Source organism: Monodelphis domestica, chromosome 1 (assembly GCF_027887165.1).
Source record: "Monodelphis domestica isolate mMonDom1 chromosome 1, mMonDom1.pri, whole genome shotgun sequence".
NCBI lineage: Eukaryota > Metazoa > Chordata > Mammalia > Didelphimorphia > Didelphidae > Monodelphis > Monodelphis domestica.
This window is the reverse complement of record NC_077227.1, coordinates 457,130,703-457,147,228: the sequence shown is the minus strand read 5'-3', so window position 1 is coordinate 457,147,228 and position 16,526 is coordinate 457,130,703. Positions and strand designations below refer to the sequence as shown.

Genomic DNA, 16,526 nt, shown 5'->3' with positions numbered 1-16,526 from the left:
TTAGACCTCTATGTGATTTGCTTTTGTAAGAAGTATCAACTAAGTAAGATAATTGATGATCAGAGGTACCGAGTGGACCCTTTTGATTGAGGATATAAGGATAAAACCCTCCTGGGCCCATGTCCTACCCTGTATCAGGAAACAGGTTGGAGGGGTCAGGAAGGAGAAGAAACCCACCCTCCTCCTAAGACCAGCCTGAGAGATGTCTTCAAGTGATGACCAGGCCCTCACACAGTCAGTTCCTGGATTTTTTGGCCATGTTTTCTCTCTCTTTGAAGCCACAAAGGCCCTATATCTGGGTTCTCAGGCAGGTTTTTCATCCTTTTCCCATGTCCTCTCCCCCCACAGCAAATGAAGGACGGAATGACTACCACCCAATGTTCTTCACTCATGACCGAGCATTTGAGGAGCTCTTTGGAATCTGCATTCAGCTGCTGAACAAGACTTGGAAGGAGATGAGGGCAACAGCGGAAGATTTCAACAAGGTCATTGTTATGCTGGGGAACCTGCCCAGGACTGAAAGAGCCAAGCTGACTGTGCTTCCAGCTGAGACAATGAATTGAGAGACCAGTCAGCTAATGATAATCACAGTGTCTGTGCCTAGTGTATCTTAAGGTTTACACAGTCTCCTTGGAAGTAGGAGACTCAGATTTGGAGAGATGAAGCATCTTAACTGAGAGGTCCAGGACTAGTGAGAGAAGTGTGGCCTTGGAGGCAAATCTCCTGACTGCCAGCCTGCTGCTTTTTTCCCATTCTTCCATGCCATCCTTCTTTTAAAATAGACTTGGGGAGCAGAGTGCCTTACCCCCTAATTGTTGTTACTGTCAAACTCCAAACTGTCAAATTGTCAAACAAAAAAAGTGTAGATTTCATTTGGTATGGATTTTCACAGCAAGCCCAGATGGATTAGTAGCAACTACCAAAGCTGTAACAAGGGCATTGTGGTCAGTGTTTTGCCCTGGCACCGAGTCAGACTCATGTTAGGGAGTGAGTTTCCATATAAAGTTGAAAGTAATAATTGAAGTATTTGATTCAGAAACTTTCCTAGCACTTGTAGCTTTGGGCAAGTAAACTCCTTTAGATCTAATATCTATATATTGCAAAGAAGTTTTATTTTTAGGTCTCATAGGATTTTCCAGGGTTGAAACACCAAGGCATAGTTACTCATTCAGCAATTATTTCTAAGCATCTGGGTCAAGGCCCTTCACCTCTTAGAGCCTCAGCTCCCTCATCTGTAGAATGGAAATAAGGATTTCATTGTTTGCCCACAGGCTTATTTTGAAGAAAGCACTTTCTTGAACCTTAAATCACTGTGAAAATGCAAATTATTACTTCTAAAGCCCTCAGGGTGCTAAAAGAGTTTTTTAAATCCTCACAGACTTAGAAAATGTCAGCTGTGGAAAGCACCTTGGAGGCAATCTAGCCCAAACTCATCATTTTACATAGAAGGAAATTGAGAATCAGGGGAAGGATTATTTCAGTAAGGCCCTCATTGATGGCATGGCAAATGTTTATTCTTCTTTAGTTGACTTTCTATCCTTCTTCATTTAGTAACTGTTTCAAACTTCAAAATAATCTTCCTAAGGTATTAGCCTGATTATATAGCTACCCCATTCATAAACCTTTAGTGGCTCCCTATTGCCTGTGAGATAAAAAATTTGTTAATTAGTCAGACATTTAAGGCCTCCATAATTTGACTTCCATCTGTCTTTCCATTTCTATTTCATTTGACTTCTTCACAAACTCTACATTTTAGTCAACCTACACTACTAACTGTTCCACAAGCCCAATACCTCCATGCATTTATACAAGCCTTCCATGTGCTTAGATTTAATTTGTCCCTTATTTCCACTTCTCAGTCCTTATCTTTCTTTAAAGTTCATCTCTGGTGTCATTTTGTACTTGAAGCCTTCTCTAATATCCTCAGTTGTGAGAATTCTCTCCTTAATTTTCCTTTTACTCTATTTAGTCTTTCTCATGTTGAATCTCTCCGTAGAAGAAGACAGGGACTGTTTTTGTTTTTGTAGTCTCTGTGACTAGCATAGGATCTTGTATGTAGTAGATGCTTTAAGAGTGCTTGTTGAAATGAATTCCATTCTAATGAGTTCTCTGGACTTCACACAGAGTTAGTGGTAGGAGCAGGATGAGAGTCCAGCTCTCCCAGCTCCCAGCCCAATGCCTCCTGAATAACAGTGTCCATTTCTCCCAAAAGATGCTCATCATCTTTTTCTCTCAGGTTATGCAAGTGGTACGGGAGCAGATCACCCGGGCTTTGCCCTCAAAGCCTAACTCTTTAGATCAGTTCAAGAGCAAACTTCGGAGCCTGAGTTACTCTGAGATTCTGAGATTGCGCCAGTCTGAGAGGATGAGTCAGGATGATTTCCAGTCCCCACCGATTGTGTAAGTCTTGTGGGGCAAGAAAGAGGAAACAGCTTCCAACTCTAGTTCTCTTTGAGATGTTCAGCTGCCTCCATGGGCTAATCCTTTCTCTGATATATATCCTTTCCCAGGGAGTTAAGGGAGAAGATCCAGCCAGAGATCCTGGAGCTAATTAAGCAGCAGAGGCTGAATCGGCTCTGTGAAGGGAGCAGTTTCCGGAAAATTGGTAACCGTAGGCGGCAAGGTGAGATGGAGGGAAGCTCCCGGCTGTTCTGATCCTGATTCACAGAAGTGTTTGGGGCAGGATTACAACCCCACTAGGACCAATACACCTTAAGAGTACCTGATGGGGGGCAGCTGGGTGGCTCAGTGGATTGAGAACCAGGCCTAGAGATGGGAGGTCCTAGGTTCAAATCTGACCTCAGATACTTCCTAGTTATGTGACCCTGGGCAAGTCACTTGACTCCCATTGCCTAGCCCTTACCACTCTTCTGCCTTGGAGTCAATACACAGTATTGATTCCAAGACAGAAGGTAAGGGTTTAAAAAAAAAAAAAGAGTACCTGATGCAGAGAATAGATTTAGAACAAACTTTCTTCTGCTTCTGGGGTTTTTCCAAAGCTCCCTCTGATGACATGCCTGAAGTGAGAAAGCCTAGGTTCAGACATCTCTAGATATATGACCCTGGACAAGGCAGTTCCTCTGCTTCAGCCACTTTTTCCTTGTCAGAAAAATGGGGACCATATTGGACCACCTACTTCAATGAATCACAAGTATATTTTAAAAGCTTATTATGGGTTAGGTATTGTACTAGATACTAGGAATTTAACGATAATAGATGAAACAATCCCTTCTGAACAGGAGATTGCATTCTTTTTTTTTTTTTAAATAGCTTTTATTGGGATAGTTTGAACAGAGCTATTTGAATAGAGAAAGAATAAGCACAGAAATATATCATAGAATATACTAATAAGTACAAGGTAGTTGGGAAGGAGAGCATTTAGAAAGCTTAGAAAAGACTTCATATAGAAGGTAGGTTTGAGTGCCATCTTCTTTTCCCCCCCAACATTATTATTTATCTGTTTTAAACATTCATTTAGAAAAAATATTGAGTTCCAGATTTTCTCCCTCCCTCTAATACCTCCACTGATTGAGAAGTCAGGCAGTATGATATTAATTATATATATATAAAGTGATGCAAAGCATTTCTATATTAGTCATTTTGCTCCCCCCTCCAAGAATGGCAAGAAAAAGAAAGAAAATGAAAAAAGCATGCTTCATTTTACACTGACCTCCATCTTGAAGGACAGAAGGGGAGTCTGGGGCAGAGGTAAGGAGGGAGGGCATTCTGAATGTGGAAGATAGGGCAAATTTACAGAGAAGGGATGGGAGTGTAGTGTGCAAAGAAGAGAGAGAAGGCTATGTCCAGATCTCAAGATAGAGGAAGGGGAGGCTGGGACAACACACCTCCCAGGGTTGTTATAGGCAAAATATTTTGCAAACCTTTCCATGCTTTAGAAATCTGAGCTGTGAGGATTTAGGATTATTATTCATGTATTTCAGAGCGGTTCTGGTATTGTCGCCTGGCCCTGAACCATAAGGTTCTGCATTATGGAGATCTGGATGACAACCCTCAGGGGGAGGTGACCTTTGAATCTCTGCAAGAGAAAAGTAGGTGCAGCCTTGTTATTCTTTTGATGGGTAATGGAAAGAGCACTGACTAGAAACTTGTGTTATAGTGCTGATCTTGTCTCCTAAGTTGTGGTGTGACCTTGGGCAAGTCACTTCCCTAGACTGAGCCTCAGTTTCTCATCTCTAAAATGGGAATAATAAATTATGTCCTGACAGGAAGCAATGTGTGATAGTGGAAGGAACACCAGGCTTGGGGCTGGAAGGCATGGGTTCAAGACCTGGCTTAACCATAAATTAGTTATATAACCCTAGACAAGGCTATTTCTTCATGTATAAAATGGGAATAATAATAATTGCCATTCTTCTCTCAGGGAACCTGTGGTGAAAGTGCTTTGTCGAATGTAAATCAGTATAGAATTTTGAACTGTTGTTATTAACCTACCCCATTTGATTTTTGTAAGGATTAGATGAATGTGAAAGTGCTTTGAAAAATGGAAAATGCTCTCTAGTTTCTAAAGTATTGGAGATATTGTTATAAACCTTGTAGAATGGGTGTGAAGGTCCATGCCTGGGGGAAATCCTTGGGACAGATGGGTTGTTGTCCCACATTCCTCTGACTTTTCGTTTTTTCAGCAAACATTAATCATTGGGTGAGTGGGGCAGCTAGGTGGCTTGGTGGATAGAGTACTAGGCCTAGAGTTGGGAGGTCCTGGGTTCAGATTTGACCTCAGACACCTCTAACTATATGACTTTGGACAAGACACTCAACCCAGTTGCCTAGCCTTCATTGCTCTTCTGCTTGAGACAAATGCTTAGTATCAGTGCTAAGAAAGAAGGTCTCTGATAAAAGCCAGAATTGGAATGATGGCCTTGTCGGTGGAGCAGAGGGAACAAGGGATATAGTGGAGGCAGGATCAGGTTATCTATACTGGAATGTTTCCCCCTTTCTTTGCCCCCTTAGCATCCCCAACTTCCTTTAGACATCAGCTCAGGTGCAGTTCCTCCAAGAGGTCTTCCCTAATCTCCTTAGATGCTAGTGCCATCCTTTCTAAAATTACCTTTGTCTGCTCTGGATTTATCCTGTATGGTCACATTTAGCCATGTCATCTCCCTTATTTGTATATAAGCTCTTTGAAGGCAAGAAACAGTTTGGGCTTTTTTGGGTATCCCTGGTTTTTTTGGCATATAGCAAGCACTTAAAAAGTTCTTTTTGATAGATTGCCATATATAGGGAGAGAAAGGGAAGGGTGACAAATGATTCCAAGGTCAAGACTTTGGAACCTGCAGTGACCCTGCAGAAGTCCTGGCAGGACCATTGGTCAATCCTGTAAGGTAAGTAAGGCAAGTAGTAGCTTATCCATTTTATAGATGAGGAAACTGAGAAGAAAAGAAGTTAAACGACTTGCCTTGAGATCACATGGCTAATAACTAGGATTCATACTCAGATACTAATTAGAAAGTAGAAGTGATATGAAGTATTCCACATAGCCATCCTGTCTTGTGGTGCCATTTATGAGTCCAAATCCTTTGGGCAATCCATTTTCTTTTTTAATGAGTACTTTAAAAACAATAATAACAATTTGTCATTGTCACTTCCCTATAACCTCCGCCCCCAAAAATAACTTTACCTTTTATAAAATAAGTTAAGCAAAATTAATCAATACCTTGTTTGTCTCTGGTTGTGTCTGCCTTGTTCTTCACCCATGTTTCACCATCTATTTGCCCAGAAGAGAGAATTAAGTGTCCAGCTGTCTGGAGTAATTGATTATTGCACTGATTAGAATTCTGAAGACTTTTAGTGTACCTTTCTCTACATATTGTGGTCAATGAGCAGATTGTTTTCTTAGTTCAATTTTCTTCTGCATCTGAAGTCTTAAGTTTCTTTGAATTCTTTTTGTTTGTCATTGTTCATGATACAGTAGCATTCCATTATAGACCTGTTTGTTTAGCCATTGCCTAAAAGATTGCACTCATTTTGTTTCCAGTTTTTTACTAGCACAAAAAATGCTGCTATAAGTATTTTGCATCTATGGAACCATTCCCTCTATTTTTGAAATCCTAAGTATGCTTTGTATTGTTATTTCTGGGTCAAAGTATATGTATGGTTTAATGACAGTAGTGTAATCCCAAATTATTTTCCAGAATAGTTAGACCAGTTCACAGCTCTTAAGTGTGTCAAGAGGCCCATCTCCCCACAGTCCCTTCAACCTTTACTATTTTCATTTTTTGTCATTTTCATCAATCTGATGAATGTGGGGTGAAGCCTTAGTGTTCCTTTGATATGCATTGCATATATTATTAGTGATTTAGAACATTCTTTCATATGGTTGTTGATAGCTTGTGTTTCTTCTTTTGAAAACTGCCTGTTTATATCCTTTGATACTAACTTTTAAAAAAACAAACAACCTTGCCCTAGAGGCCAACTTATAGTTTCAGACTCCTAGAAAAAATCAAAATTGTCCTTCCCTGTGACCATTTCTATTTTTTTAGTTCCTGTTGCAGATATCAAGGCCATTGTCACTGGAAAGGATTGTCCTCATATGAAAGAAAAAAGTGCTCTCAAGCAGAACAAGGTGAGTTAGGTACTGGTCTGAGTCTGTGTGTGTCATTGGCTGAAGACTGGGGAGAGAAGTGGGACATTGGCAAAATATTAATATATGCAAGTTGTTTGATGAGACGCATGCCTCATTTATGTACCATCTATTTCCTTGCTAGCCCCCTTGGGGTCCTTGATTGGCCTTGGATTGAAGCATTTGAAAGTGGTAAATTGTTCAGTTTGGGTTAAGCCCTCTGAGGAAATATGAGATTCTTCTGATGCTTCAAATTAACTATATGTGGAGGAAGTGTCAATTGACTGAGAATCAGAATAACTGAGTTCTACTTTAGGTCTTTGATTAACTTGATGTGTGACTTTGGGCAAGTCACATCTTTTTTTCTGAGTCTCCCAGGCAGTGATAGTTCCTGCCCCACAGTAGCAATGGGGTGGAATGGAAAGAACAACAAACTGAGAGCATGAAGACCTCACTCATTCTTAAAATGAAGGGGTGGTGGTGGACAAGATAATCTCCAGGTAGTGACACCCTTTATTTAAAGAGTCCTTCTGGCTTGGACATTTTATCTTCTGAGGTCCTTCCCAACTTTAAAGTTCTATGATACTGTGATTTCCTCTTCAGGAAGTATTGGAATTGGCCTTCTCCATCCTGTATGATCCCGATGAGACCTTAAACTTCATCGCTCCTAATAAGTATGAGGTGAGAATAGTATGAGGACTCTTCTTGGAAGAAGGAAGACCTCGTGTGTATTCTAATGTAATGGGAAACATTGGACTGGGAGTTGAGAGGTCAGATTCCCAGCCCCTTCTCACTAGCTATGGCAGTTAGTCTCTGAGCCTCAGTTTCATGCTATGCAGAATGGAGATGATAACACTTGAACTACCTCCTGGGTCTTAGGGGAAAAGGTGCTTTGAGAACTGTCAGGCATCACATCAAGGTGACCTTTATTTTACAGTTTTTTAGAGGGGAAGAAGAGAAAAGATAAACTCAGCGAGGTCTCTGGGGTAGCTGCATTTGATTCTAGGTGCCTGCCCATATGGGGAAAGGGGGTACCAAAGAGTGGAGCCCCAAGGAGATTGTCTGAGGGACAAAGCTTCCCATTGCTACCCCTCTCAAATCAGAGGGCTATAGAATATCACTGGGGATGTTGTGTCCATAATTTCAACCCACATCCCTGTTCCCACCTCCACATGTTCAGGAAAGAGCTGGAGGAAATGAAGGCGAGTGAGGCTTACAAACTGTTAATTCAGTCACTGGTTATTAAATCAGCACATGTACATTGATGCTTGGCCCTGGGAAGGTTAAAAACCAAGGCCTGGCTCTGGACCTCAGGGGATTTCCAGTTTAGCAGAGGGATAAGAAATCAGCAGGTTATGAGGGCCCTGTGATTCTCATCAGTGTGGAGAATTCTCTGTATGTGGAAAATACTTCTGCTGATGCACACCAGCCATTTAGCCGTAATGTGGAGGAGAGTCTCATGGGATTGGTGGGAAGGTTTCATGAAATGGAACTGAAGAGACTTTATTAAGTACTTTTTAGGTCCCAGCACTGTGCCAGGGGCAGAAATGTTAATAGAAAAGAGAGGCTGGCCTTTCATTCTAATTAGGTAGACAACAACCCTATAGGAGGGTTTAGTGTTGGGGAAGATGGTAAAATCCTGGTGCCATGATTGACTTGGGGGAGCAGTGGTCCAGCAATGACTGCTGGGAAGAGGGCTGAATCTGGCTTCTGGCATTTCCTAGCTATCTGACCTTGGGCAAATCACTTACCCTACCTGCTGGTTTCCCTTCATCTATAAAACGTGGATAATAACAGCAGCTACCTCCCAGGATTGTTGTGAGAATCAAATGAGATAATATTCATAAAGCACTTGGCATAGTGCTTGGTACATAGTAGGTGCTGTATAAATATTAGCTCTTCTTATTGTTGAATGATGAGCTTGGCATCACGAGCCTCCAATGTAGACAGAGCCTCTAAACAGTTCACGGCTGTGTGGTGATATTTCACTTTCTGAGCCATCTATAAAATGGGACCAATAGATTGCCATTTTCAGAGGCTAATGTGAGAAAAGCTCTTTGCAAACCATCAAGTGCTAGAGAAGTGTGAGTTGTTGTTGTTCTCCACAGTACTGTATCTGGATTGATGGCCTCAGCGCCCTCCTTGGCAAAGACATGTCCAGTGAGCTGACCAAAAGTGACCTGGACACCCTGCTGAGCATGGAGATGAAGCTTCGGCTGCTCGACCTGGAGAACATCCAGATCCCTGAGGCCCCTCCCCCTGTCCCCAAGGAGCCCAGCAGCTATGACTTTGTCTACCACTATGGCTGAGTCTCTGCCCCAGGAGTGGGGATTGGGCCCAGGAGGAAGGTGCTTAGATGCTGGGGCCTTGTCCTTTGCTTGTATAGAATTCATGCTGACTGTGGTGGCCAGGTGAATGCCACTCATTCCTCAACTCCATGTCTTAGACTGAAAAGCTTCCTGTTGATGCCAGTCAGCTAAAAGAGGGAAGTGGGGTCTTGTGCCCTCCCTTCTTTCCACTGTGGATCAGACTCGGGGGCCTGGAAAGGGAACACCGTGCAAAGGTTGTAACACCGGGGAACAGATAGCATCTCTTCTGTTCTCCAGGTGGGGCAACCCTGAGCAGGCTGGCACAGACAATACATACAGTTGTCCTGAGGTGGCAGCACTTAGGTGGCTGGCCCCTGTACGATATGGAGGTGGCCCCACAGAGCTCTCCTGTGTTGGGGGGGCGAGTGGGAGCAGAGGCCCACTGCAGAGAGAACCATAAGAAAGACAGCCCAAAGGTGGCAGCCCAGCTGCATTGTATATATAGAGGAAAGCGCCAAATCCCATCTCCTCTGCTGTTGAGGACTTCTTTTGTGCCCAACTCTCCATACGGGTCCAAGTTATTGCTGCTGTTCTTGTGGAAGTGCAACTCTAATGTTTCTCTAGATTCTGAAACTGCCACAGCTCTCCTACCCAGGAACTGGCAGGACAGCTAGAGGTTTCAAATGGCTCTCTGTCGGGGTTCCTCACAGTTGAAAAGCCTTCTCTGTCAGAAGTAGCTTTGCCTCTTAGAAGCTAGAGACATTGGAACAAACTATGGTACTCTTGTTTTTTGGCTATGGGTGATGTTGCTTTATTTCATAGAATCTAAGGGCCAGAAAGGACCTTAGAATATAGAATGTTGGAGAGGGAAGGGACCTCAGAGGCATGTTTAGGCAACTCCTACCTGAAGCATGAATTCCTTCTTTAGAGCATCCCTAATGGGTAGTCATCTAGCTTCTGCTTGCTGACTTTCAGTAGTGGGGAGCTCACTACCTCTAGAGACAGCCCCTTCCATTTGGGATGGCTCTTATTGTTAAGAAGTTCTTCCTCATTTTGGGCCTTATTCTATCTCTATGTAACTTTCACCCACTGGCTCTACTTTTACCCGCTGGGGCCAAGCAGAATAAGTCTTATCTACAGGGCAACCCTGCAGATATTTGAAGGCAGCCTAAACTTAATTTTCCTCATTCCTTCAGCAAAAACCAATCTTGATAACCTGAATGAAAGACTAGACTTTTTTGGCCCCAAGAATTATTTTTAGTTTCCTTTTGGTCTCCAGACCCCAGGAAGTCTGCCTAGCACTCCCCACATGTGGCTTTTACCTCCTGCCTTGTTTTCAGGGAGCTGGCCCAAGCTAAAGCTGTGCAAATGGGACTTTCCTAGCTTACCACATAATGTCCCTAGGCATCACCACTTGAACACAGCTGCATTTGGTTATGGTAGTTTCATGTGGTAGGTACTGGTCCAATGAAGATTGTACTATATATTTTCTCTACTATAGGCCATACTTATACAGACATGTGTATATATCTATATATATCTATATAAATATTTATATTTATATAAGATCCACCTATTCTAGGATGGAATGTTTTGTGAAAAAATGAAATTGAGAAGAGAAGAAAAACCAAGACAAGCTCTGAGCCGAGATTGTAATGTAAGAGAACTCAGGAGGGCAGGCGAGGAACGTCCTGTCAGAAACTGTGTTTTCAATAAATACTCTCATGTATGGACTGCAGTTGTCGTTAACAGATGTTTTTCTATTTACTTCTTGCCCAAAGGGGATGATTTCACCTTGACGATCATTTATTCCAATGTGTTAGAAAGACTTGAATGCTCCTGATTCAGTACTTAGCTGTCTCCCAGGATCCCCTCACTCCCCTTCCCCTCCCTACTTTCCTGGCTAATTATGCTTGGGGAAATTACTGTGCTGGCTTTTATTTTCTGCATAGACTTAAGAGGTATAGCAGAGGAAGATCCGTCCCTTTGCTTGCACATGATTCCTCACCAGGCCTCCACCCCCTGATTCTTTCAATGAGTTGCCCAAATCTGTGGGCACTGAAGGGAACACGTAGCTGATCTTCCAGCTGGTGTTTAAGGCTGTTGCTCAAAAGCTGAACAGGCTGGGGGTGGGGAGTAGGTGATGGTATTGATGGAAATGGATGCCTTCTCTTGCTGTTATGGGGAGGAGTGGCAGAAATTCTTTCACTAGTCATAGAAAGCACATGAAAGGCAGGCCTTGAGGACTAAATAGAGCTTGGGACCTTGGGCAGAGATGCATGACGACAGCCAGTAGCTGAGCGCAGCCCATCTTCCACCTTGGCCTTCAGCCTTCTCTGGGCCTGATTTGAGCTTGCAATAAGTCACCTGGTGTGAACTGGGAATTTTCCTCTTTATTCCAGATTTGGGATGAGGTGGAGATTGGATTCAGGGAAGAAACCCTTAAATCTATGGCTTATTCTATATAACCTTATTAACCATGATGGCCTCCTAACTGTTCTCCACTCCCTATCACTCTTGCCCCACTGAGTTCAGGCAAGCATCGTGTTGATCACCTCCCTCTCCAGCTCTTTGAACCTTCAAGGATGTAACATTATATCTGGGACAAAATTCCAACTCTTGCCTTGCCTTTAAGCCTCCCTACAGTGTGAACTCAAAGATAATTTTCCTGGTTTTTCTCCTGCTTTCCCCCTAAATGGGTCATTCTGCACCATGCAAACTGGCAGTCTGCCTTCCCTCCCTCCATGTTTCTATCAGGTGAACTTCCTAGAATGCCCTTCATCCCCTTTCCATTTGCTAGGTTGCTACTACAGTGGCTAGAGTGATCAGAGTTCAAATTTGACCTTGGACACTTCCTACCTGTGTGATTCTGGCAAGTTGCTTAATAACCTGTCTGCCTCAGTATCCACCACTATAAAATGTGGGTATTGTAGGGATCAAATGACATATTTGTAAAGTGCTGAGTAGACATTTAATAAATGTTTGTGCCCTCTCCTTCCTTATTGAAATCCTACCTTAACTCTGGTGTAGTGTATAGATAGAAGACCTCAAAACTAGGAAAACCTGGGCTGAATCCTGTCTCTCACACAGCTAGGAAATATCAGAGGCCAAATTTTAACCCAGGATCCCTCATCTCTGGGCCTGGTTCTCAATCCACTGAGCCACCCAGCTGCCCCACTCACATGGGGGTATGTAGGTGATCTTTGCCTGGGACATCTCTAACCTTTTTTTTTATGCTACCCATTTAATATTTACCTTGTATTAAGTACTCCAGGACTTAAGTGATTGTGGGCAAACCATTTGTACCTATATCAAGGGTTGTTGTGAAGATAAAATTAGATAAAAGAAGTTCAAAAGAAGAAAATTAGATAAAAGTACTATAAAGTACTTTGCCTAGTGCCTGGCACAGAGTAAGCCCTATCAGTTATTCCCCTCTCTTAGCTTCAGTTTTCTTTGGAATAATGCTTATAATACCCACTTCCAACTAAACCATGAAGTGCTATGGAATTGTCGATTGCTATCTACTTTATTAATCAATCACCTACTATGTGCTGTGAATCTTAAAATTTCTCAGACTCTACCTTAGAACATTTGGTTAAGGCTATTCCCCATTTAAACAATGGAGGTACTTGATTAGAAATGTATTGGGAACTTTAAAATTACTCCACCTGTACTTAGGCATACTTTAGGGGAAGATAAAGTTGTAAAACTCCTTACTGAACAATGAAAAGTACTTAGCCCATACTTATAGTAAGGCAAAAGCCCTTAAGCTAGGTCTATTTTTAGATCTAATACAAAAGGGTGCTAAGTACCTATAAAGGTCAAATTAATCACTAAAAGGTCAGGCAACTTGCAAGGGACAACTTTAGCAAAGAGGTGTGAAAAACTTAGAAGTTTTAGTCAACCCAGAGAAGGTGATAACAAGATTCAAATTAAGAATGGTCAGTCCTTTGGAAAATGTCTACTGTGATTGGTAGATGTGAAAAAAGGAGATCAGAGGCCTCTGGATTTGGTTCAGTTTAGGAAGCTGAATTGGGGTCTCTTGGTGGCTGAACTTAGTTGAACTCAGGAGCTGAACTGGAGGGTGTCTCTGAACACTAGAGTTTTGTTTGGAAGGATCTTGTGGTGAGTGATTAAAGACTGACTTAGTTTTCTCTCTTAAGGAGAAAGGCCTAGGCCATTGGCTTAGGCCCTATTTCTTCTTACTCTCTCTCTCTCCCTTTCCTTAATTCCTTAATTTGTATTAATTAAAATCTCCATAAAGCCCAGCTGACTTGGGTATTTCATATTTGGGAATTTTTCCCATGGCGACCACTTTATTTTTAATATAAAATCAAGACACTAAAAATTATCTTTACAGTTTGGGCAATTCAAAGTCTTGAACGCATATTTTCACGGTCATAGTTTATGGCAACCACTCTTTTGTCTATAACTGTGCCAGACACTGTGCTAGGTACTAGGGCTACAAGAGAAAAGAAAAGTGAGGAGCTCACATTCTATGGGAGAAATTAATCAAAATTGATGGCATTTATAACTCTTTAAGGTTTACAAAAACTTTTGTTATCTCTTTGGATCTTTACAATAATTCCATGTAGGGGCTATTATAACCATTTTGCAGGCGAGGTAGGCTCAGAAAGGTTCAGTGACTTGTCCAGGGTTGCACAGCTATCTTAAGGCCGAATTTGAACTCTGGTCTTCCTAATTCCAAGCCAACCACCATGTCACTTAGCTGTCTCCAAGACAAAAAGCACATATGAAAATATATTCAGCATGATTATCAAATTGACAAAGCCAAATCTGTACAAAAAGTAGTTAAATACCAGGTAGTGTGGGAGGGAGGGCACTAGGGTCCAGGCAGGATCAGGAAAGGCTTCTTACTGAAGATGTTGTAAGAGCTGGATCTTCAAGAAAGAGCCCTAGGGACTCTGAGCAGGGGGATGGAGGGAGAGAATGCATTCCAGGCATGCAGGACACAAAGAAAAAATCAGAGTATCTGGGAGATACTTTAGAACATAGAATTTGGTGTCTGCCGAATGAATATTTCCCGAGGCATAGGCTGGACCATGCCCTTCCTCCCATTCAGCAAGCTTCTGTGACTTCCTGGAGCCCCTTTGTGGGCATTTAAAACCCCAGCCTCTCTTCCCAGAATTATTATTTTACACTGCTCCCCCTCACCCCTTCTACATTCCTCTTGTCAACTCATGTTCTCCCCCCCCTCCCCCAAGGATGTTAACTTTGCCTTTGTGTTGGTTATCTCCCATTCTCAGAATGCACCCCCTCCTCATTTCCACGTTTTAGAATCCATAACTCCCTTGTAAACTCTGTTCTCCTTAATGACCCCTTTCCTGATACCCTCAGCTATTAGTGTTCCTACCTTTCCCATCGGAACCTCCTCCTTATTTTACATTTATTTAATGTATACTTTACATTTATTTGTTGATTCATAAATTCATTTACTTTTTTCACATTTTATTTATTTTTATTAGAATATTTTCCCATGATTACATGATTCATGTTGTCTCCCTCCCCTCCCAGAGCTGACAAGCAATTTCCCTGGGTTATACATGTATTATCACTCAATACCTATTTCCATATTATTCATTTTTGTAACAGAGCAATCTTTTTATACCCAAACCCCAAATCATATATCCATATAACCAAGTGATACATCAGATGTTTTTCTTTAGCATTTCTACTCCATTCATTCACTTTTTTACATCTGTTGCATTCCTCCCATACACCCTGGGCAGAATGTACACTCTTTGAAAGCAAGGACTTTTGTCCTTGTATTCCCAACACTCAGTGTTATGGGCAGGAAGGATAGCCTTTGGGGTTCGGGAAGGATACCTTTTGCAAGCATGCAATGACTCCAAAACTTAGTTTAAAAACAAAAAGAGATTTATTAATTTAGAGAGTAATGTTGAGAGTGGCCAGGAGGATCGCAAGGTGGAACTGCAAGATGGGGAGCAGTTCCTGGGAGGACAGCATGAATGGAAAGGCTGTTCCCCCATGGGGACAGCATGGATGGAGAGGACATCAGTTCTGGGGATTATATACTCTTTAGATGCTATGTCTTGGTGTGGACGTGACCAGAATGTTAGTCCCTCAGGCATTTGGTGGAGTGGGGTGGTCATCTGACTGGGGTCTGCCTGGAGGCATAAAGATTCATTTCTTTGTCCACCTTAAATCTAGAGCACAAAAGAGGGTAAACATCTCAGGACCCTGGGGGGGGGGGGTCATTGGGTGTTTCTGGGTTAAGAGTCACAAGGATGCCAGGGCAAAGGAGTTTCCCTGGTAATAGTTCACCTGGGTTTCTGGGGTACAGTGCCCATGTCATCAGCACAATGCCTTGCACATAGCAAGGCCATAATGAACACTTTTGAATGTGAGAGCTGGAAGAGCCTGTAGAATACAAACCGTTAGAACTAGAATGGGACTTAGATCAGAGAACTATGTCAACTGGAAAGGACCTCAGGGATCAACCACTCCAAACTCATTGTTTTACCAAATGATTTCTATAATAGGACCTTGGCATATGTCCAGATCACCCAAGTTAGAGACATCCCCATATGGGCAAATCGGGGGACCTGATTCTGGGAGAAGATAGCCTGCATTCCCCTATCATGATTGTCTGTGGTCTTTAAATCTCCCTGCCTAAGGCACAGTGATGCACTCTCTCTAGTGTGATGTCCATGACAAAGTCCTGCTCACCTACAGCACAGTACACTAAGCTGGAGATAGGGATTGAGGGTAGGATGGGGGTGGGAAATAGAGTAACCTTTCTCCTTCCCTTTTGTCCCTGTATTTCCAAGAAATGGGCTTGGGACATTAAGGTCTACTTCATTTGTCCTTTTCAGTTCCAGGTACAGTCCATGAACTTGGGAGCTCAAGCCCTGGGAATTTGGGATCTAAGATTATAGGTCAGAAGCTACTTACAACCCAGAAGGAAAGCCCTGAGAAGCAAAGGTGCTGGGACTAGAACTCACGGGGACTTTGGACTCAGGACTAATGCTATATAGGAACTGATCTAAGCCGTGAATGGAATATTGCCTTCTTATCCCTTCCCAGAAACCAAGGAAACAAAGATTATGCCCCCAATATTGGGGGAAAAGTTTCTTGCTCTACCTTTGAAGTAAACATTCCTTTGTAAAAACTAGTCTGACTTAATTGGTTAAATGAAACTGCAATGCTTGGGACTCCCTAAAATTGAGGGAACACAGATGAGGCTGAGCCACTGAAAAAAATTAGACCGCCCAACCCTCTTAAATACCAAATAATCCTAGAGACAGGTAAAATGCAACATAGGCACTAGAAGTGAGGATAGTCACGTTTATTATTACTTTTGTTATTCAGGCAGCTGGCTGGTATAGTGGACTAAGGGTGAACATGGATTAGGATAGAGACAGAAGAATTAAATTCAAGTCTTACCTCAAACAAATACAAGTTGTCTAACCCTGGGCCATTGACAACCTCTGTCAATTTTGGTTTCTTCTGTTAGATGGGGGAAATAATATAGCACCTATCTCAAAGGGTTGCTATGAAGATCAGATGACATGACATAAAGTATTTTGTAAACTTCAAAGTGCTAATATAAATGCTATTATTACTGTTGAAACTAGTGATATTACATGGCAGCA

At 42.3% G+C, this 16,526-nt stretch overlaps 1 protein-coding gene across 5 annotated transcripts in view; it reads left to right on the top strand.

The window, feature by feature from the left end:
* Positions 1-16,037, top strand: part of ELMO2 (engulfment and cell motility 2) — a 63,018-nt gene extending 46,981 nt beyond the window's left edge. Inside the window, exons 15-22 of one of the 5 annotated variants that reach the window (XM_056812368.1) lie at positions 349-485; positions 2,237-2,400; positions 2,511-2,623; positions 3,942-4,049; positions 6,501-6,583; positions 7,184-7,261; positions 8,689-8,928; positions 10,472-10,627. In XM_056812368.1, the coding sequence (XP_056668346.1) occupies positions 349-485; positions 2,237-2,400; positions 2,511-2,623; positions 3,942-4,049; positions 6,501-6,583; positions 7,184-7,261; positions 8,689-8,889 (884 nt within the window). In that variant the 3' untranslated portion in view covers positions 8,890-8,928; positions 10,472-10,627. Of the gene's footprint in view, positions 1-348; positions 486-2,236; positions 2,401-2,510; positions 2,624-3,941; positions 4,050-6,500; positions 6,584-7,183; positions 7,262-8,688; positions 10,748-15,746 lie in introns of those variants that run through there. The other 4 variants (XM_056812369.1, XM_056812367.1, XM_007474941.3 and 1 more) reach the window with 4 other exon arrangements.
* Positions 16,038-16,526: the final 489 nt, after the last annotated feature.